General features: G+C 41.2%; 1 protein-coding gene across 3 annotated transcripts in view; it reads left to right on the top strand.

Moving 5' to 3' along the window:
- The window catches only part of NR4A3 (nuclear receptor subfamily 4 group A member 3), a 42,689-nt gene extending 24,800 nt beyond the window's left edge, over positions 1-17,889 (top strand). For all 3 annotated transcript variants that reach the window (XM_050761497.1, XM_050761498.1, XM_050761496.1), the window contains 2 exons: positions 1,144-1,322; positions 15,793-17,889. In XM_050761497.1, coding sequence (XP_050617454.1) covers positions 1,144-1,322; positions 15,793-16,040 — 427 coding nt within the window. In that variant the 3' untranslated portion in view covers positions 16,041-17,889. The remainder of the gene's footprint in view (positions 1-1,143; positions 1,323-15,792) is intronic.
- Positions 17,890-19,989: the final 2,100 nt, after the last annotated feature.

The following is a 19,989-nucleotide window of genomic DNA, read 5'->3' as shown; positions in this document are numbered from 1 at the left end:
CAAATCCTTTCTTTTATTTAATTCCCTCAACATTCTTAGGAGGTAGCAATTAGAATTTTTGTTTTATAAACAAGGAAAAAGAAGTCCAGAGAGATTTAAGGAGCACCCAAAGCCACACCCCTAAATTGTAATGTCCACGTGGAAGTTCCAAGGCACCTTTCATGAAAGAAAAATGAGATGATGATGGACATAACGTAAACTATCAGGACAGATTTAAAAATAGCCCTCCACAGCCCCAATGTTAAAAGCAGAGAAGGTAATACAAAATAAGGACTTGTTTTATGTTAGGCCACCCTTTAATTTGTGATAGACTTCTGGCACTTACAGGGACTTGGTTTTTGTTTTGTTTTGTTTTGTTTTGTGTTGAGACAAAGTCCCACTCTGTCACCCAGGCTGGAGTGCAGTGGCACGATCTTGGCTCACTGCAACCTCCACCTCCCGGGTTCAAGCGATCCTCCTGCCTCAGGCTCCCGAGTAGCTGGGACTACAGGTGCATGCCACCAAGCCTGGCTAATTTTTGTGTTTTTAGTAGAGACACAAAATGTTGCCACTATGTTGCCCAGGCTGGTCTCAAACTCCTGACCTCAGATGGTCCACCCACCTTGGCCTCCCAAAGGGCTGGGATTACAGGTGTGAGGCATCGCACCTGGCCAGGGACTTGGTATTTTTAAAGTTTACACAATGGAATTGTAGTGTCTAGCCTCAGGCCTTGGCAGTTTTTTAACATTTAAGAAAATCAAGGACAAGCCCTGTCTCAGGAGCCCTGGAGGGAACAGTCTCATGTTCATTGCTGAGAGAGGGGTGTACTGGGCTTCACCTCTGTAACCCATGAGTGCCTGCTCCCCCATGTCCTGTTCCAAGGAAAGCCAGTAATTGAGTCTACTAATAAGACAGCAGGTGCCACAGCCCATATCTTCCCCTGGGCTGATGTTCACTAAAGACATTAGCATAGACAAGTGGTGCTAGTTGTTTATCCCGGAGAACATAGTCTTATTCATTTTGAGTATCTGGGCATGCTTCATAGCACCACACTGGGGTCCCAATGCTGCCCCATGGCTGTCTGGGTGCCTGTGTGTCATAATGTTATCATGTTGGACAGACTGGACAGACCTGTTTAATGTTTCTCTTCCTCTCACCTCCCAGGTCAAACACTGCTGAAGATAAGTTTGTGTTCTGCAACGGACTTGTCCTGCATCGACTTCAGTGCCTTCGTGGATTTGGGGAGTGGCTCGACTCTATTAAAGACTTTTCCTTAAATTTGCAGAGCCTGAACCTTGATATCCAAGCCTTAGCCTGCCTGTCAGCACTGAGCATGATCACAGGTAAGCACCACCTTGCCAAAACCACATCCTCATTTCTCTCCTTCCCTTTGTTATGGTGGGCCTTGACCACCACATACACCAGAAAAGTGGGAAAATAACTACCATTTTTTCTGAAATCTGTTAAGTTTAACCTAGTTTAAGCAAAGAAACATGCATCTATAATTTGTTGTCATAAACTTCTAGGAAAGAGAATCCATAGTCTATTGAATTGTCATTGTCAATAAGCCCAATATATGAAAATCTAACTTCCTACCAGAGATCTGTGGACAGTGGGACTAGCTGCTTCAGGGTTTGTTTGTTTTGAGACAGGGTCTTGCTCTGTCACCCAGGCTGGAGAGCAGTGGTGTGATCATGGCCTAGTGTAGCCTCGACCTCCTGGGCTCAAGTGATCCTCTCACCTCAGCCTCCTGAGTAGCTGGGACCATAGGCACATGCCACTACACATTTGGCTGTTTTGTAGCCCTGTTTCACCCTATTGCCCAGACTGGTTCAGAGTTCTTTTTACAAAGCCTTTCCTAGGAAGATTACCTTACCCAGCCCATTCCTGTGGAGCAGAGGTGATGAGGTTTCCCGCGTCCCCAATTCTTGGCTAGTGACCTAAAGTAAAACCAAAACACTATAGACATATCAAATACAACTTGATTTAATAACTTCGATTGGCAAAGGACTGAGAGAAAGCAAAAATGGCTCAACACAGCAGTTTTTATTTTTATTTTTAAAATTTTATTATCATTATTTTTGAGATGGAGTTTAGCTCTGTCGCCCAGGCTGGAGTGCAATGATGTGATCTTGGTTTACTGCAGCTTCTGCCTCCTGGGTCCACGCAATTCTCCTGTCTCACCCTCCTGAGTAGCTGGGATTACAGGTACCTGCCACCACACCTGGCTAATTTTTGTATCTTTAGTAGAGATGGGGTTTCATCATGCAGGCCAAGCTGGTCTCGAACTTCTGACCTCAAATGATCCACCAGTCTTGGCCCCCCAAAGTGCTGGGATTCCTGGCATGAGCCACCACACCCGGCCAACTGAGCAGTTTTTTAACCACAAGCATAAAACATATTTGATTTATGCCTGTCTCCCTCTATAGATCTCTCTCTTTCTATCTTTTGGGAGATAAAGGATCCCAAGGTGGGGTGGGATGGAGAAAGGCGCATGTTGGGCAAGGGAAAGAATATCATCTCCCCGTGGCCATGGAGGCCCTTGCCCCAGCTCCCTTTGCCCTGGGGGAGAGTTTCCTGTTAGACCTCATTCTTTCCGGTCAGACTGGGGCCTGGAGAGGTGGTGACAGAGGGTGGGGGCTCCAGAAGTGGCCAAATGAGGGGCTCATCCTTGTTCTTTTGGTCAGACACAAGCGCAGGCTTGGCTGTTGAACTGAGAGTTCAAGTTCAGAATAATATGCTCTTGGCTATAGAAAACATGTTTCTCAGGCAGGTGGTGAGTTTCCAGAGCATCAAATGCATCCTCTGGTACAGATGGCCCCTTCTTTCTGTTTCACTGGAAATGTACATTGGTTTGCCCAAGCATTGTTCACTTGTATTTCTTGGGATATCTCCTATTAGCTAAAGTTAGATGCATCTGTGCCTTAAGAGGCTAGGCTGGTTCGTCATTTGATGGTTGACATGCAGGCAAAGACAAGCAAATGACTCAGACACTAGCCGTTCCTTCAGTATTCCAAATGGAAACTGACTTCCTCTTGGTCTTTGGTCCAGGATGAGAAACTCACTTTTTTTTTTTTTTTAAAATGGGGCTGCTAGACTTCCAAGAGAGCCATTAACGAAACAAAAACCAAGGCAGTCTCAAAGAGTATGGATTCCATTTGGAGGGCTTTCAAATGGCATACTGGAGCATCTGAAGAAAATAAACAGATTTAAGGCACAAGTATATTACTTCATCAGGACTGGAAGGAAACTGGTTCAAGGCTGCTTTTGAACTGAAGCTCTTTAGTTCAATTTCAAAACCATTCAGCAATTCCTAAACATTCAAAACTAGAAAGTATGGAGTTTAGTTCATTTTAAAAAGACAAAAACAAAAGTCTAGATCCAGCTTTGGATTCCCACAAGTAAAAGCAGTACATTGCTTCATCTCTATGGGAACAAGTGTTGAGTCTAGTTAATCAACAAATATTCACTGACCTAGGCACTGTGCTGCATGTCATTGGGTTTTCAGAGATGATAACACACATCCCTAGAGGAGATAGGCATGCAAAGTACTACAGTTGATGCAGGGTGTTGAGTGCCACTATGGAGACAAGGGAGTGAGTTTCAAGTGCCCAGAGATAGCAGGTGCGGGTGGTCTTCTCAGAAGAGATCACAGGAGCTGGTCCTTTGTAAATGGAGAGGATGTCTCCAAGCTAAAATGGAACAAGTGAGAATCCAGGCATAAATAAACATTTGCCAAAAGCCATTGAAAATATGGCTAAGTTTCAGAAAGGAAACAACTGAAAATTGGAGTGGCAGGAGATGTGACTGTTCTGATAGGTCGGGGTGAGGCGGGACATGAAGAACCTTCCATGCCTAGGTGAGGGGAGCAGAGTTTATCTTGAGCACAACAAGGATCCACAGGTTTTGTCCAAAGGAGCCTGATGGTCAGGTTTGCATTTTAGAAAGATTTACCCTGTCAGTGCATTTTGGGCACAGATTAGAGTGAGAAAGAATCTAAGAGGAAAAAGGTCAGTCCAGGTCTGAAAGCCATGATTCAAGAGGATGGCCCATCCCTGAAAGGCCATATCTTTGTTTCACTTTTTAAATGGAAATTGACAAATATCTAAGAGGCCAGGATGTGTGGGTGCCAGGAAGACCCAACCTGGAGAGACTGGGCAGTTCAGTACAGAGAATATAGAGTAGAAATTAGGAGAAGGGTGGTGCTGGTCCTCTTTCTGCATTCCATTTGTTCTGTGCCCTGCAGTTACAGCTGCTCAGCCCGCTGCCCATTTATGTGGAGATTGGCCGGGGGAAGAGGCAGTTTGGCATGGCAGAAATAGCCTGGACTTTGGAATTGAGCACGCCCAGATTTTAATCTTCAGTCCTGTGTTTAATAAATAGGTGCTCTTGGGGAACACATTTCAGTTCTCTGAAATTCAGTTTTGTCATTTGTAAAATGGGGATAACCATGCCTATTTCATAGGGCAGCAGTGAGAATTATAGAAAATTCAGTTGGTGATGTAACCAAACTGGATTCAGGATAGGCAACTCTGAATTCACCTATGGTCCCCCTTGGAGTGATAGTGACAGAGTCCAAGTTAGGCATATGCCTTCCCCTGCCCCTTGGAAGCATCAAACTCAGTGGCATGAGGAAACAGGTGGTGGCTTTAGAAGGCAGTATGTTTGGTGACAGTCTCCTTGGATGCTTGAGAGAGAGGCTTAAAGGAGGACAGTGATATGAAACTAATTAAGCTGCACATAATGAGCACTTACAATAAGCCAAGTGAACTACAGTGGTGTCTTTGGGCCTTCCCGAGTGGGTAGCTCCCTTTCCTGCCTCATTCCTGCTGTGGTTTTAGCCTACAACAAAAATAAGCCCTCTTCTCTCATTTCTGTACCTTACAACACTCTTTGTGACTTACTGGTTGAAAGTGGGTTTGATAAGTGTGAAAATATCAGGAAATGGCAGAAAAGGCGATGCTTGGGAAACAGTGTGCATTGCTGTGGATATTAATTTTCATTTGAATATGAGCTGCCATGGATCTTGACTTCTGAATAAGCTTCGTTGATCATAAAGGGTGATTGTGGAGTAACAGCTGGGCTATTTACATTACAGAATTCATCCCAAAATTGTCTTTTCTTAAACCACAGAGGAGAGCTCATGAAAAGGAAATGGCATCTTAGAAGTTTAACTAGGCTTGCTTCCAGGAAAAGTATTAAGAATCTGGACAGTATTGGTGGTTTGCACAAACATGGCTTTTTTTTTTTTTTCTGATTCTTTTTTTCTTTGTCCTCCTCCTCGCTCTGTACCCCCTCATGAAAAACTAGGCGGTAAAGTGGGGCAGGAAATGGTTTCATTCAGATCACTCTCCTTTCCTGCAGTAAATAGGGGGTTCCCCACAGTGGTTTGGTTTTCAAACGTTTTTCATGTTCCCTGTTTATCTACCCCAACCATTACCCTTTGCCAGTGCTACATCTCTGAAGTAATGCGAGTGGTTTGAATCTGATGGGATACCAATGAGTTGATATCTGGTTGCAGTTAATAATGTTTCATAAATAAGAAGCCCCCCCGCCAAACAAAGTTAGTGTGGAATTACCATTTTATAAATATCCACTCATTAAATAAGCATAAGGGCCTACTATGTACCAAGCATTGTGACAGTCTCTAGGGATGCAAAGATGAGCCAGGCATGCATTCTGCTGTCAAGAAGTGGGTAGTCTACTAGGAAGTCATAGATTATGATATATGAACTTGATGTATAGCGATTAGTGCTCAGGTCCTGAAAAGGCACAGAGGCAGTCCAGGGTAAGTCCAGATTACTGCTAACTTTTTTGAGGTGAAGGAAGGTAGAAGTGTTGGTCATGAATGACTTCCCAAAGAGGTAGTATCTAGACATGAGAAGACATAAAGAACATTCCAGATGAAGGAAAGAGAACCGCAAGGGCATGGCAGTTGAATGCCTTAGTACAGTTTAGGGTTAAAACAATTACAGTGGAGTTGCATTGTGCATATATTAAAATCACATATATGATCCAAGTAGAAAGAGGAGAAAAATTAAGAGTGCAGGCTATTGCATTGGATGACTGTATGTCCTGGAGTGAGCATGACAGAGAAGATATGAATCCACTGGAAGTCATGGTTTCTCTGCCTCTGGTGATGAGTGCTGAGAGCATGTCTTGTGCTTTTGGGAAAGTTAAAGGATTTTCAGGGATAAAAGTCATTGTATGGATTATTTACCTTCTGGCCTGATGTGATGACCTAACCTCAGAGCACAATGCTTTTCCTGTAGAGAAATAGGGGAAATAAGATTGGAAAGGTAGTTTTGAAGCAGATGGCAGAGGGAATCTCAAGTGCTCAAATGCCATTTTGTTGTTCCCCATGACTTTCTTTTCCCTACTCAGGTCATCTGTCAGGTGAGAAAATGACTCCTTTCTCTTCTGACTGTAGTGTTTTTCCTGGTCTTATTGAAACATGACCTCTAAGACTGAGAAGGTGGAAGGAGGGCAGAACCAGGGCAGAAAGTAGTGAAACAGTGACACAGCAGGACTAGACAGGTGGCTGACCATGCCACACCCTCCACCATCTGTCTTTCCAGAGCTCCACTGCTCACTGTATATGGTTACCTGGTTACCCCTGCTTTTGCATCAAATAAAGCCGTCAGCTACATTGCAAGGAAAACTAAATGTAAAACTTAGCAGGGCAAAATAGTTAAAAAAGGTGGGAGAGGGGAGAGGCCACAGGATTTAGAGACCGGAGATCTGAGTTCAGGTCTTCACCCTGAAATGTGCTGTCTTGGCAATCTTGGACAAGTTCGTTACCCTCTCTGAATCTCAGTTTCCTTCTTTCTCACAGGGATAAAGATGTCTACTTGCAGGTTTCTTATAAAGTTTGAACAAACTAATGTGTACTTTGCAGAAAAAAAATTAGACAAACCTTCATTGTTATTATTATTATATTATTTGTTTTACACACTTCTATGAAGAGCCAGCTGTCTTGCTCTCTAGGAATCCATAAAAGTGTTCATGCATCCCTGCAATTGAATATACACATTGTATTAAGGAATTTCTTTGTGTCTTTCTTTACCAGCTAGACTGTGAGGTTCCTAAGGACAGGGAGAGTCTTATTAGTATCTTTAAAATTACTTTACCATTTACAAGTATCTGGCATATGACAAATATTCATTGAATGAATGGGCCAATTGTGAGTATCAGGAAGTCTCCCAAATTAGAAAAATCTGAATTAATTTTTAGCCTACCACAGTCATGAGAAAACTATGAATTCTTGAAAATTGCCTTCTTTCGATTCAGATTAATTCAGTAAATACTTATTGAGCATCTACTGTGCACCAGACACACATTCCCTTACCCTTAAAGAGTCTGTGGTCTCACTGGAGAGAGAGACAGACACATACTCTACCAAATCAAAGACAGTCAGACTGAAAAGTACCATTTAAATCAGCCTCACCACAGACTGCTGACTGACTTGTGGCTTCCTGACCAGCGTGGGCTCAATGTCTCTGGGACTGCCCATCAGTAAAGGATGTTGTATATGGCATGAGTGGTAGCAATAAGGTGAATTCCCAGAAAAAGGGGTAGAGCTGAGAGTGGGGAGTCCTGTTTGTTGGTGTTTGAACTACACACACCTCTCTCTCCAGGGGCCCACCTTTCCTTCCCCTTTGGCTGGAACTGCATTGTTGTCACCAAGTTAACCTTTGCCCTAACACCTGCTCAGAAAGGGGAGTTACTTTTCCCCTTGGTGGGCCTCCTGATGGTTACTATCATTCCTTTCTTTATCCCCTACTCCCTGCCATGAGGAAGAGAATTTGACATTTCTCATATAAGCCCAAGAGGCAGAACTGGGAACTACATATAACAGCAGTCCCCAACTTTTTTGGCACTAGGGACTGGTTTCATGGAAGACAATTTTTCCTTGGACTGGGGTTGGGGGAATGGTTTCGGGATGATTCAAGTGTATTACATTTATTGGGCACTTTATTTCTATTATCATTACATTGTAGTATATAATTAAATAATTTTATAACTCACCATAATGTAGAATCAGTGGGAACCCTGAGCTCATTTTCCTGCAACTAGATGGTCTCATCTGGGAGTGACGGGAGACAGTGACAGATCACCACACGTTAGATTCTCATAAGGAGCGTGCAACCTAGATCCCTCACATGCACAGTTCACAATAGGGTTCACACTCCTATGAGAATCTAATGCCGCCACTCATCTGACAGGAGGCGGAGCTCAGGTGGTAATGCAAATAATGGGGAGTGGCTGTAAATACAGATGAAGCTTCACTTGCTTGCCCGCCACTCACCTCCTGTTGTGTGGCCCAGTTCCTAACAGGCCATGGACCAATACCATTTGGGGATCCCTGATACATAGGATGGCAAATTTTAGCTCAATATAAGAAAAACTTTCTCATAGAAAGAACCATTTGAAATTGGAATAAGCTGCCTTGAGGAGTGAGTTCCCACTTTGGGGAATGAGGTTTACAGAGACTAGATGAACACTAGGTGTGGACTGAGTCAAGCATCTTATGGGTACTAGGATTGACTAGAGCAGAGCTTCTCCAGCGTTCACATCACTGGGCATCTTGTTGCATTGCAGATTCTGGTTACGTAGGTCTGGGGCAGGACCTACCTAAACAGATTCTGCATTTCCAGCAAGCTCCCAGGTGATGCTGATGCTGCTGGTCTGGGGCCCACACCTTAAGTAGCAAGGAACAAGGGAACCTATTGGTAATTAGCAATCTATGAAATTAATAACTACCATTTTAAAATACTCGGTGCCAGGCACTGTGCCAAGGGCTTTACATGTGTTATTTTGTTTAATGTTGCTTAATAAATAAACTTGGAAGTACCTGGAATGGCTAACAGCAGATACAGGAAGCATGGAGATCAGTCAAGAGCTATTAAAATGATCTAGATAGCAAAGATATTGAAGATCCTGGTCCAGAGGCCATGAGTATTGAGAGGGAGATATAAATGCAAGGAACATCACAGAGATAATAACGGAAGTTCTTGCAATGGATTAAATATGATGGCTCGGAGGGAAGGAATTGTTAGAGATGATTATGAGAGTGATGTGAAAGGCTGTAATATCATAATAGACAAGCTTAAAGAAGTGGCTGATTTGAAGGGGAAGGTAATGACTTGAGTTTTAGATAGAGAGGATACTTGCAAATATTCACTAAGTGCTCACTATATGCTAGGCATGGTTCCAAATACTTGACATGTACTAACTCGTTTACTTCTCATAACAACCCATAAGGCAGGTACCATTATTAGCACCATTTTACAAATGTGGAAACAGACCCAAAGTCACCCAGTTAATAAGTGGTCAAGGCCAGGCGTGATGGCTTACGCCTGTAATCCCAGCACTTTGGGAGGCTGAGGCGGGCGGATCACAAGGTCAAGAGATGGAGACCATCCTGGCCAACATGGTGAAACCCCGTCACTACTAAAAGTACAAAAATTAGCTGGGCATGCTGGCACGCACCTGTAGTCCCAGCTACTTGGGAGGCTAAACGGGAGAATCGCTTGAACCCGGGAGGCAGAGGTTGCAGTGAGCTGAGATTGCACCACTGAACTCCAGCCTGGCGACACAGTGAGACTCCATCTCAAAAATAAATAAATAAATAAATAAGTGGTAGAGCTCAGGTTTACAGCCAGGAAATATAATTCCAAAGCTTTGATATGGTAGGTTTTAGATTTTGTAAAGTTCTTTACTGTTGTTAGCTTCTTAATAACTCCCAACCTGTATATTTATTCTTAGCAGCTTACCCTTTTAGTACTTATATAATCATTTTTCACAGATCCTTGATCCTCTGTATATCCATTTAACAGATATTTATTGGGTGTCTCCTATGTACTAGGCTTGGTGCTGGAGATACAATGTTAGGCAAATACAGTTCATGCCCCCATGGTACTTACAATTAATGGGAGGAGAAAAATCATGTAACTATCTGATTTCAGACTGTTGTGTCCTGCAAAGGGAAAGATTAGAATGCCAGAGGAGAACATGATCTAGAATGGGGGTAAAAAGGGAAGCTTTCTTCAAGAAATATTTGATCTGATATCCAAAGAATGAGTAGATCTTAACCAGGTGAAGATGAGAAAACATGAGCACAGACCGAAATGTAGCTCTATTATTTCATTCCATCACTTTCTCTCCCTGACTCCTTCTTCCCTGGTTCCCCCTACCTCCCAACCCCTCCCTCTTGCTCTAAGCAGAGATGTCTATGCCTGGATAGCTAAAATGCACAGGAATCCAACAGTGTCTTTAGATGTTCATACCACACAAGGATTAGGAGTGTGATCTGTCTGTCGCATCTCTAACCCCAGTAGTTATAACATTCCTTGCCACAGAATAGGTGCTCAATAAATAGTTGTTGAAAGAAGTAATTGGTTAATTTGGTGCACAGAAAATAGGAGAGAGTTATAGAAAGGCTAGCTCATCTCAGGACGAGGAGAAACTTTCTAACAATTAGAGACGTCCAGAGATGGAAGGCATCCTGTTATAAGAGAAATATCTCTGGACTTGGAGTGAAAGAAAATAGCCCCTCGCTAATTTTGACTATGGGCAAGCTACTTAATTGAGCCTTACTCTCCATACCTGTTAGTTAAAGATAATCTTTGTCCTGACTAATTCACAGGATTGTTGTGAGAGTGAGATAAAATAATCTAAATAATCTAAGTAAAAGAGTGTTATATAAAGTGCTATTAAATATATTTGTATTGTTAAGGCATAATATTATAGTTAACTCCCAGTCCAGCCACTACCTGACACTCTCTTTATGGTAACTTGTAGTAGAGATTCTTGTCTTAGATGGGAATTTGAACTAAATAACTCAAACCCTTTCCAATCTATATATACAATGATTATGACATATAAGTCAATTACTTAACCATTTCTGTATGTTATGTTTTAAAGTTTTGAATATATAATGCCAGAGTTAAAATACTGAAGCATTCTATGAAAATTATATAGACCAAAATGCAAGAAATATTAAGAAGCTTGTTTTGTTTAATGGTGGACAAAGACCTTAAACTAAAATCTTCCGTGTATAATTCTCTAGGAAGGGGGATAGTTCAAATGCCTTATTTCTCCCCGAATTTATGAACTCTGTATATCAGCTCCGTAGCCATGTTTACCAAGCTACAAGAAGAAAGGAGATCCCTTTAACTAAAATGTCAGTGATTAGGTTTTAAGGGATTTCAAATTACTAGGGAAGGACCCAGACACTTAGTGACTCCCTAGTGATTTGAAAATCTTCTTGGCTGCTGGCAGTAGTTTGCATGGAGACTGAATATTATCTCAGCCCTTTTGAAAAAGTAAAGAAGCTACAAATCCAGTGGCTGTTCAAAACAACAAAGAAGGGTTGAGGTGCCTTTGGCTTCTAACAGGAGTGTCTCTGAATTCCTCAAGGAATTCCAGGCCTAGAGTTGATCCAGCTGGCAGGAGGTATCGATCCCCACTTGAATTCACTGAATAAATAATGGTTGCCATAGTTATTGAGCAGTGGCAACTGGTTGGAGAGCAGGGAAAACTCTGCAGTACCTTCTGGGAGTCTGGCCATGAGAAAGTCTGGTTACAAGGTTCCACAATTAGCCCCTCCCCAAATCTAGCCAACATATTGCTCAGTTCCTGTATCCTGATGATGAATATGAGATCTTGAATGTTATGTAAGACATGAGACACTGAAAGGAAGGGAAAGCTTAAGTCAATGGACTGGTATTTATTCTGAGAAAGGCGACTCTTCCTAGGTTATGAATCTAATTGGATATTTCTCACTATTAATTGAATTTAGTATCAGCAAGGTGATGTTTGATCATGTTATAACTACTCAAGGACTTCACAAAGGACGAAATCCATCTTGTTCTGTTTTAACATTATTACACAAAGAGCACAACCTGGACATTTTAAAAGAAACAAAAAAGTTATCCCCAAACCCCATAGGTATTTTCATGTTTATATTTTCTTTCACCCTTCTTTATATGAAGAAATAATATTTGCGTAGATGGAATCACAGCTTTAGTATTTAATATTCTACTCTTTATTTAGTGTTGTAAACATTTTTTTATTTTGCTTCACAGCCTTCATATTTGTTCTGTTTGATGTCTCCAGAATCTTCCCTTCCATATACCATTATTTACTTAACAGTTCCCCTATTCTTCAGCCCTTTGCCTTTTTCCAGTTTTTTTGTTTGCTTTTGTTTTGTTTTGTCTTGGTAATAGATAATACTGAATCAAATGTCTGCATGTATACAGTTTTATTCTTCTGTTAAATGTTTCCTTTGGATAAATTCCCAAGGGTGGGATTACATAGTCAGAGGCTATGGACGATTTATAGCTCTTGAAATTTACTGCCAAATTTACAGCGTGTTCTTTTGTTTTGGGGAGAAAAATAAAACTTTAGGCAGAACACCACTGCACTGCATGCAGGATTCTCTTAAAATTCACTCTCAGGTGCTGCTTCTGAGACTGAAACATGGAGCCTATGTATTTAGTAAAGATAAGACGTAGGAGACAGGTCTGCACCTGGGCTGATTAGCTAATAGTTTCTCAGGGAAAGCAAAATGATGCACTGCAAAGCTTGGAAATTAGGCCACTAATTGCCTTTTGTTAGACCTTGTAGTTGCCAGCCACTTGCCCACTGGCAAGCATTGTCTTTGGTTCTGATTATTCCAGAACCAGTTATTCCAGTGTATAGCTCTCTACAGTTGACAGACCACTTTTCCATAACATTATCTTAATTGAGCCACAACAGTCCATGCAGTTGGGTTTTATTATCATTTTACTTTTTCTTTTAATTTATTACATAACATTGAAGACACACAGGAAGGATACGGCAAAGGCTGTGTATCTGCCACCCAATAATTCTGATTTTCCTGTGAAGACATTGAGCCTTAGAGAAATTAGGTCACCCAGCTAGTAAGTGACAGAACCAGAACTAGAACCCAGGTCTGTCTAACTCCAGGGCCAGTGCCCTTCTCTTTATAGCATATTGCATTGAGACAAGATGCCTGCAACTTACAATCCACGGAGATGCCGCTGGCAATCTTCATGGTAGTATTTTGATATTATAACATATCAGGCCAGGTGCAGGAGTGTGTGCCTGAATTTTGATATTATAACATATCAGGCCAGGTGCAGGAGTGCATGCCTGTAATCCCAGCACTTTGGGAGGCCGAGGTGGGTGGATCACTTGAGGCCAGGAGTTTGAGACCAGTCTGGCTGATATGGTGAAACCCTGTCTCCACTAAAAATATAAAAATTAGCCAGGTGTGGTGCACACACTTGTAATCCCAGCTAATTGGGACGCTGAGGCAGGAGGATCTTTTGAACCCAGAAGGTGGATGTTGTAGTGAGCTGAGATTTCACCACTGTACTACAGTCTGAGTGACAGAGTGAGACTCTGTCGAGAAGTAAAGAAAGAAAGAGAGAGAGGGGAGGAAGGGAAGGAGGGAGGGAGGGAGGGAGGGAGGGAGGGAGGGAGGAAGGAAGGAAGGAAGGAAGGAAGGAAGGAAGGAAGGAAGGAAGAAGGAAGGAAGGAAGGACAGAAGGACAGACACACATCAGAACTCAGAGCTTTGGGGCCTTACAGATAATTAAGTTCAACCTTCTCCTTTTACAGGGCCCCAAAGAGGGAGGAACTTCCCCAAATCATACACAACTAGCCAAACTGAGGATAATGCAAATTTTCTGGTTCCCAGGCCTCTTATTTGGGACAAGTCTTGTTCTGTCGCCCAGGCTGGAGTGCAGTGGTGCGATCTCGGCTCACTGCAACTTTTGCTTCAAGGAAATAACTTTTCTTTCTTTTTTTTTTTTTTTCTTGAGACGGAGTCTCGCTCTGTCGCCCAGGCTGGAGTGCAGTGGTGCGATCTTGGCTCACTGCAAGCTCCGCCTCCTGGGTTCATGCCATTCTCCTGCCTCAGCCTCCCGAGTAGCTGGGACTACAGGAGCCTGCCACCATGCCCGGCTAATTTTTTGTATTTTTCATAGAGACGGAGTTTCACCATGTTAGCCAGTATGGTCTCAATCTCCTGACCTCGTGATTCACCCACCTCGGCCTCCCAAAGTGCTGGGATTACAGGCGTGAGCCACCGCGCCCAGCAGGAAATAACTTTTCTAACAAAAATGTCTCCAACTTAAAAAAATTAATTTAGATCTAGCCACAGTAGCTCATGCCTGTAATTTCAGCACTTTGGGAAGCTGAGGCAGGAGGATCACTTGAGTCCAGGAGTTTAAGACCAGCCTAGGCAATATAGTGAGGCCCTACCTCTACAAAAATTAATTTAAAAATCAATCAGGTATGGTGGTGCATGCCTATAGTCCTAGCTACTTGGGAGGCTGAGGCAGGAGGATCACTTAAGCCCAGGAGTTTCAGACTACAGTGAACCATGATTGCACCACTGCACTGCAGCCCAGGCAACAGAGCAAGACCGTGACTCAAAAAAAAAAATAATTTCGTAAAAATTAGAAACTATTGCTTGATTTCCCATTAGAAGGATGTCTTCGATATCTCAAGGATTATGATTTTACATGTAAATGTACTGAGAGAAGAAAAGTTTGAGATAACAGAGGACAAGCTCTTCCCTTGGAAATGAGGCTCTGAGGCCAAGCACAGTGGCTCATTCCTGTAATCCCAACACTTTGGGAGGCCAAGGTGGGAGGCTCACTTGAGGTCAGGCGTTCGAGGCCAGCCTGACCAATATGGCAAAACCCCATCTCTACGGAAAATACAAAAAATTAGCTGGGCATGATGGTGCCCACCTGTAGTCCCAGCTACTCAGGAGGGTGAGGCAGGAGAATTGCTTGAACTGTGGGGAGGGGGGTGGGGGGAAGTAGGGGAGCAGTGAGCCAAGATCGCACAAGAGGCCAATATTTGCCTCAGTAAACTGGGTTCTCATCCCAGCTTTTAGCAGCTGAGTGACTTTGGGAAATTCATTTAACCTTATACATAAAATAGATCATAGTATTTAACATGGAGATCATTTTATATATTGTTTTGTAAAATATAAGATACTGGTATTTGTGTCTTGATACATTATAAAGTGCCTGCACCACATCCTTCTGGGCTTCCTCCCCTTCTCTATGACTTTTCCATCTCCACAGCAGGAGGACATGTGTATTTTGTACAGAGTGCCAGGTGTATGTCAATAGGGGTTTCAAGTTGGGGGGAACAAAACAAGGAAAAGAAAAGCTGAATTCTTCTCAGTGCTGGTTAGCATGAAAACACAGGAATGCACTTTGCTATGTTGGGTCTTTTCGAGCAGCCCTTGCATTAGCAAATGGAAGTTACAGCTTCCCCACCTCCCTTAAGTGAGTCTGTCAAGATAGAAACATTAATTCATTTGCCTGGATGTGTTTCTGTGTCACTCTGAAAAATAGTTGCCTACTGACAGGGCTTTGTGAGTCCTTAGTAGGACAATGTATGCAAAAATAATAAACACCCTGCCATTCATTCCATGTGGCTGTGTGCCAGGAACTGTGCTTCCCTTGTGTTACTTACCTAAGCTGGCTATCCCAGAAACCCCGAATTGGGTATGATCACTTTCTTCATCTCATAAGGAAATGGGTGCTCAGAAGTAAAGAGACTTACTCTAGGGCGCACAGCAAGTAAGTGTTGGGACTGGGATTCAAACCTTGGTGTTGTTTAATACCAAAGGCCATGAGCTACCTCTAACAGGGAGGGCACTTTGATTGTTAAGAAGCCACCCAAACTGGCAGAATGAGACACAGACCTCAATTAGGCATTCAAAGTGTCTTAAGATGTATTTGCCTCCTAAACTTCTTGCTCTTCTCTATCCCTCTGCAGAAAGACATGGGTTAAAAGAACCAAAGAGAGTCGAGGAGCTATGCAACAAGATCACAAGCAGTTTAAAAGACCATCAGAGTAAGGGACAGGCTCTGGAGCCCACCGAGTCCAAGGTCCTGGGTGCCCTGGTAGAACTGAGGAAGATCTGCACCCTGGGCCTCCAGCGCATCTTCTACCTGAAGCTGGAAGACTTGGTGTCTCCACCTTCCGTCATCGACAAGCTCTTCCTGGACACCCTACCTTTCTAATCAGGAGCAGCCTGAGCAGTGAGCCGCCTCTTCTCCTAGCACCTGCTTGCTACGCAGCAAAGGAATAGGTCTGGAAACCTATCATTTCCTGTCCTTCCTTAAGAGGAAAAACAGCTCCTGTAGAAAGCAGACTTTTTTTTCTGGCTCTTTTCCTTACAACCTAAAGCCAGAAAACTTGCAGAGTATTGTGTTGGGGTTGTGTTTTATATTTAGGCATTGGGGGATAGGGTGGGAGGGGGGTATAGTTCATGAGGGTTTTCTAAGAAATTGCTAACAAAGCACTTTTGGACAATGCTATCCCAGCAGGAAAAAAAAAAAAAAAAAAAAAAAAAGGATAATATAACTGTTTTAAAACTCTTTCTGGGGACTACAATTATAGTTGCTTTGTATTTAAAAACAAGAACAGCCAAGGGTTGTTTGCCAGGGTAGGATGTGTCTTAAAGATTGGTCCCTTGAAAATACACTTCCTGTATCAAAGGTACGTATGTGGTGCAAACAAGGCAGAAACTTCCTTTTAATTTCCTTCTTCCTTTATTTTAACAAATAGTGAAAGATGGAGGATTACCTACAAATCAGACATAGCAAAACAATAATGGCTGTTTGCTTCCATAAACAAGTGCAATTTTTTAAAGTGCTGTCTTACTAAGTCTTGTTTATTAACTCTCCTTTATTCTATATGGAAATAAAAAGGAGGCAGTCACGTTAGCAAATAACGCATGCTAATATTCCTAGCAGAGGCTGGGTTCACCTTTCCTGTAGATCCCTTCTGAGGTATGGCCTATCCAAGATTTTTAGGCCATTCCTGATGGAACCAGATCCCTGCCCTGACTGTCCAGCTATCCTGAAAGCGGATCAGATTATAAACTGGATTACATGTAACTGTTTTGGTTGTGTTCTATCAACCCCACCAGAGTTCCCTAAACTTGTTTCAGTTATAGCAACTGACTAGTATATTCATTCAGAAGCTTCATAAGTCAGTCGAGTATTTGATCCCTAGATAAGAACATTCAAATCAGCAGGAACTGGGTCATACAGGGTAAGCACCAGGGACAATAAGGATTTTTATAGATATAATTTAATTTTTGTTATTTGTTAAGGAGACAATTTTGGAGAGCAAGCAAATCTTCTTTTTAAAAAATAGTATGAATGTGAATACTAGAAAAGATTTTAAAAATAGTATGAGTGTGAGTACTAGGAAGGATTAGTGGGCTGCGTTTCAACATTCCGTGTTCGTACTCCCTTTTGTATGTTTCTACTGTTAATGCCATATTACTATGAGATAATTGTTGCATAGTGTCCTTATTTGTATAAACATTTGTATGCACGTTATATTGTAATAGCTTTGCCTGTATTTATTGCAAGACCACCAGCTCCTGGAAGCTGAGTTACAAAGTAATTAAATGGGGTGTTCACAGTGACTTGGATACACCAATTAGAAATTAAATAAGCAAATATATATATATATAAATATAGCAGGTTACATATATATATTTATAATGTGTCTTTTTATTAACCATTTGTACAATAAATGTCACTTCCCATGCCGTTATTTTATGGTTCATTTGCAGTGACTTTTAAGGCAGTACTGTTTAGCACTTTGATATTAAAATTTTGCTTATGTTTTGCTAAATTCGAATAATGTTTGAAGATTTTTAGGTCTAAAAGTCTTTATATTATATACTCTGTATCAAGTCAAAATATCTTTGGCCATTTTGCTAAGAAACAAACTTTGAATGTCAAACTGATGTAGTTTTTGTTAGCTTTAAATCATTTTTGCTTTAGTCTTTTTAAAGGAAAGATAACAAAACTATGCTGTTTATATTGTCATTAAATTATACAATCAAACAAATGCCAAATGAATTGCCTAACTGCTGCAAAGTATAACCCAGATAGGAAATCATATGTTTTTTTCCAGGAGTCATTCTAATATTTGATTATGTGTTATGTTTATGTGTGCTTTTATGAAAGATTGTTATTTTTATATATCAAGATGATAGAACCTGGAATGTTAGAATTTTGAAATGTTAGACTTGGAAGGGGCCTGGCCTGTCAACTAGTCCAACCCCTAAAATTCATAGAGGAGCAAACTGGGGCCCATTGAAGGGTGAAGAGTTAATCAAAGTCAAACAGCTAGTAACAGAATCAAGACTAAGACCTAATTTACCTTTCCATAGTCTTTTTTTTTCTCAACTTACTCCATCTATATAAAATCAGGCTTTTAAACATAACCACTAATATTTACCAGAAGATAACCATGAGTAAAGTATACTTTTGCATTAATTTTTTGAGCTTATATGCAAACATAATAAATATTATTAAGTATCAGGAAAGCTAACATTTCATACAAGATAGCTTCAGACCAAATTCAAATTGAATTTGAATAAATTAGAAATACTGTGCATACATAACCTTCTTGTGCACCATGAATATTTGGAAAGTTAATCCTTGTTTTTGTCATGTCTATAAAGGAAGAACAAAACAAAACAAAAACAGAGCCCTAGAGAAATGCCGTTACTTTTTATTTTTACACCCATCAGATTTAAGGAAAAGACTTTTTAGCCATTATAATCTAGTGGTTGGAAGGAATGAAGAAGCTTTTTTAGTACTAGGTCCAGATATGAGTGCTAAAAATAAAGATGATAGCATGTTCTTCTGTCTTCCATAGTTATTACAACTATGAGAGCCTCCCAAGTCATCTATCAACTCAACTCCCCCCCCTTTTTTTTTGTCTGAATGTTGCACATAAGTTTATACAGAGTGGATGACCACACTAGCACAGAAGAGGACAACATGTATTAAAGCAGGTGATTCCTCCCCTTGTGGGAGAGCTCTCTCAGTGTGAACATGCCTTCTGTGGGCGGAAATCAGGAAGCCACCAGCTGTTAATGGAGAGTGCCTTGCTTTTATTTCAGACAGCAGAGTTTTCCAAAGTTTCTCTGCTCCTCTAACAGCATTGCTCTTTAGTGTGTGTTAACCTGTGGTTTGAAAGAAATGCTCTTGTACATTAACAATGTAAATTTAAATGATTAAATTAAATTACATTTTATCAATGGCTACTGGTGTATTGAATAAGCATGATTCATTTAACAGTTTTCTCTAAATTATTATGTAATAGTATTTGCTGTGAACTCTTAAGCACATCCCCAAAATTGATTTTTAAAGGCTTAGTAATGCTGAAAAATTAATAGGATTTCTGAATTGGATATATATTAAACCTTACTGATTGAAAAGAAGGACATTCTAAATTCAATAACCATTTATTGACTACTTCCTAGGGGCAAACCACTGCTGAGTGCTTTGAGGAGATACAAACATGCACAGTGTGTGAAACTCCCATTTTTCTTTCAACTGTATATAATGTAAATGGAGCTAAAATTTGTTGGCTAAAAGTGTTCTTTAAAGGTAAGAAAGATTCATTTTTATATCAAGAAAATATGATACAGTTTGTGAACCAACATTCCCAAGAATCAGGGTTATAGTTCTCCAAGATGGATGAGTGCTCTCTGCCTTTTTGTTTGAGCCATCACTACTACATTACTTAGAAACCCCTTCTTTGTGGGTAATACTTCTTCAACTCTACCCAAAACATCATGTGTTCTGAGTTAGTGCAAATGTGCTTTTTGTGTGTTGACGACTCAAAAGTGTGGGAGTTCTCATGACTTACTTCATCAATTCATGCATAAAGTATTGTCTGTGACATCTAAGTACAGATGAATGGATAAACAAAATGTATATAAATACAGCAGAATATTATTCAGCATTAAATTATAAATATATTATTTGTGTACTGTGCAGACACAGTACTTAGATGTCACAGACAATACCTTATGCAAGTGTTTGGTTTAGGAGCCAAACACTTCCTCCTGCTTCTCAACAGGACCTTCACTACTCAACCATAAACTATGATTAGTAAGAAAAGAAAGACAGCTATAGTGGAGTGCCATCTGAC

The sequence above is a fragment of the Macaca thibetana genome, chromosome 15 (genome assembly GCF_024542745.1).
Source record: "Macaca thibetana thibetana isolate TM-01 chromosome 15, ASM2454274v1, whole genome shotgun sequence".
Lineage (NCBI taxonomy): Eukaryota > Metazoa > Chordata > Mammalia > Primates > Cercopithecidae > Macaca > Macaca thibetana.
This window is presented reverse-complemented; position numbering and strand designations above follow the sequence as displayed.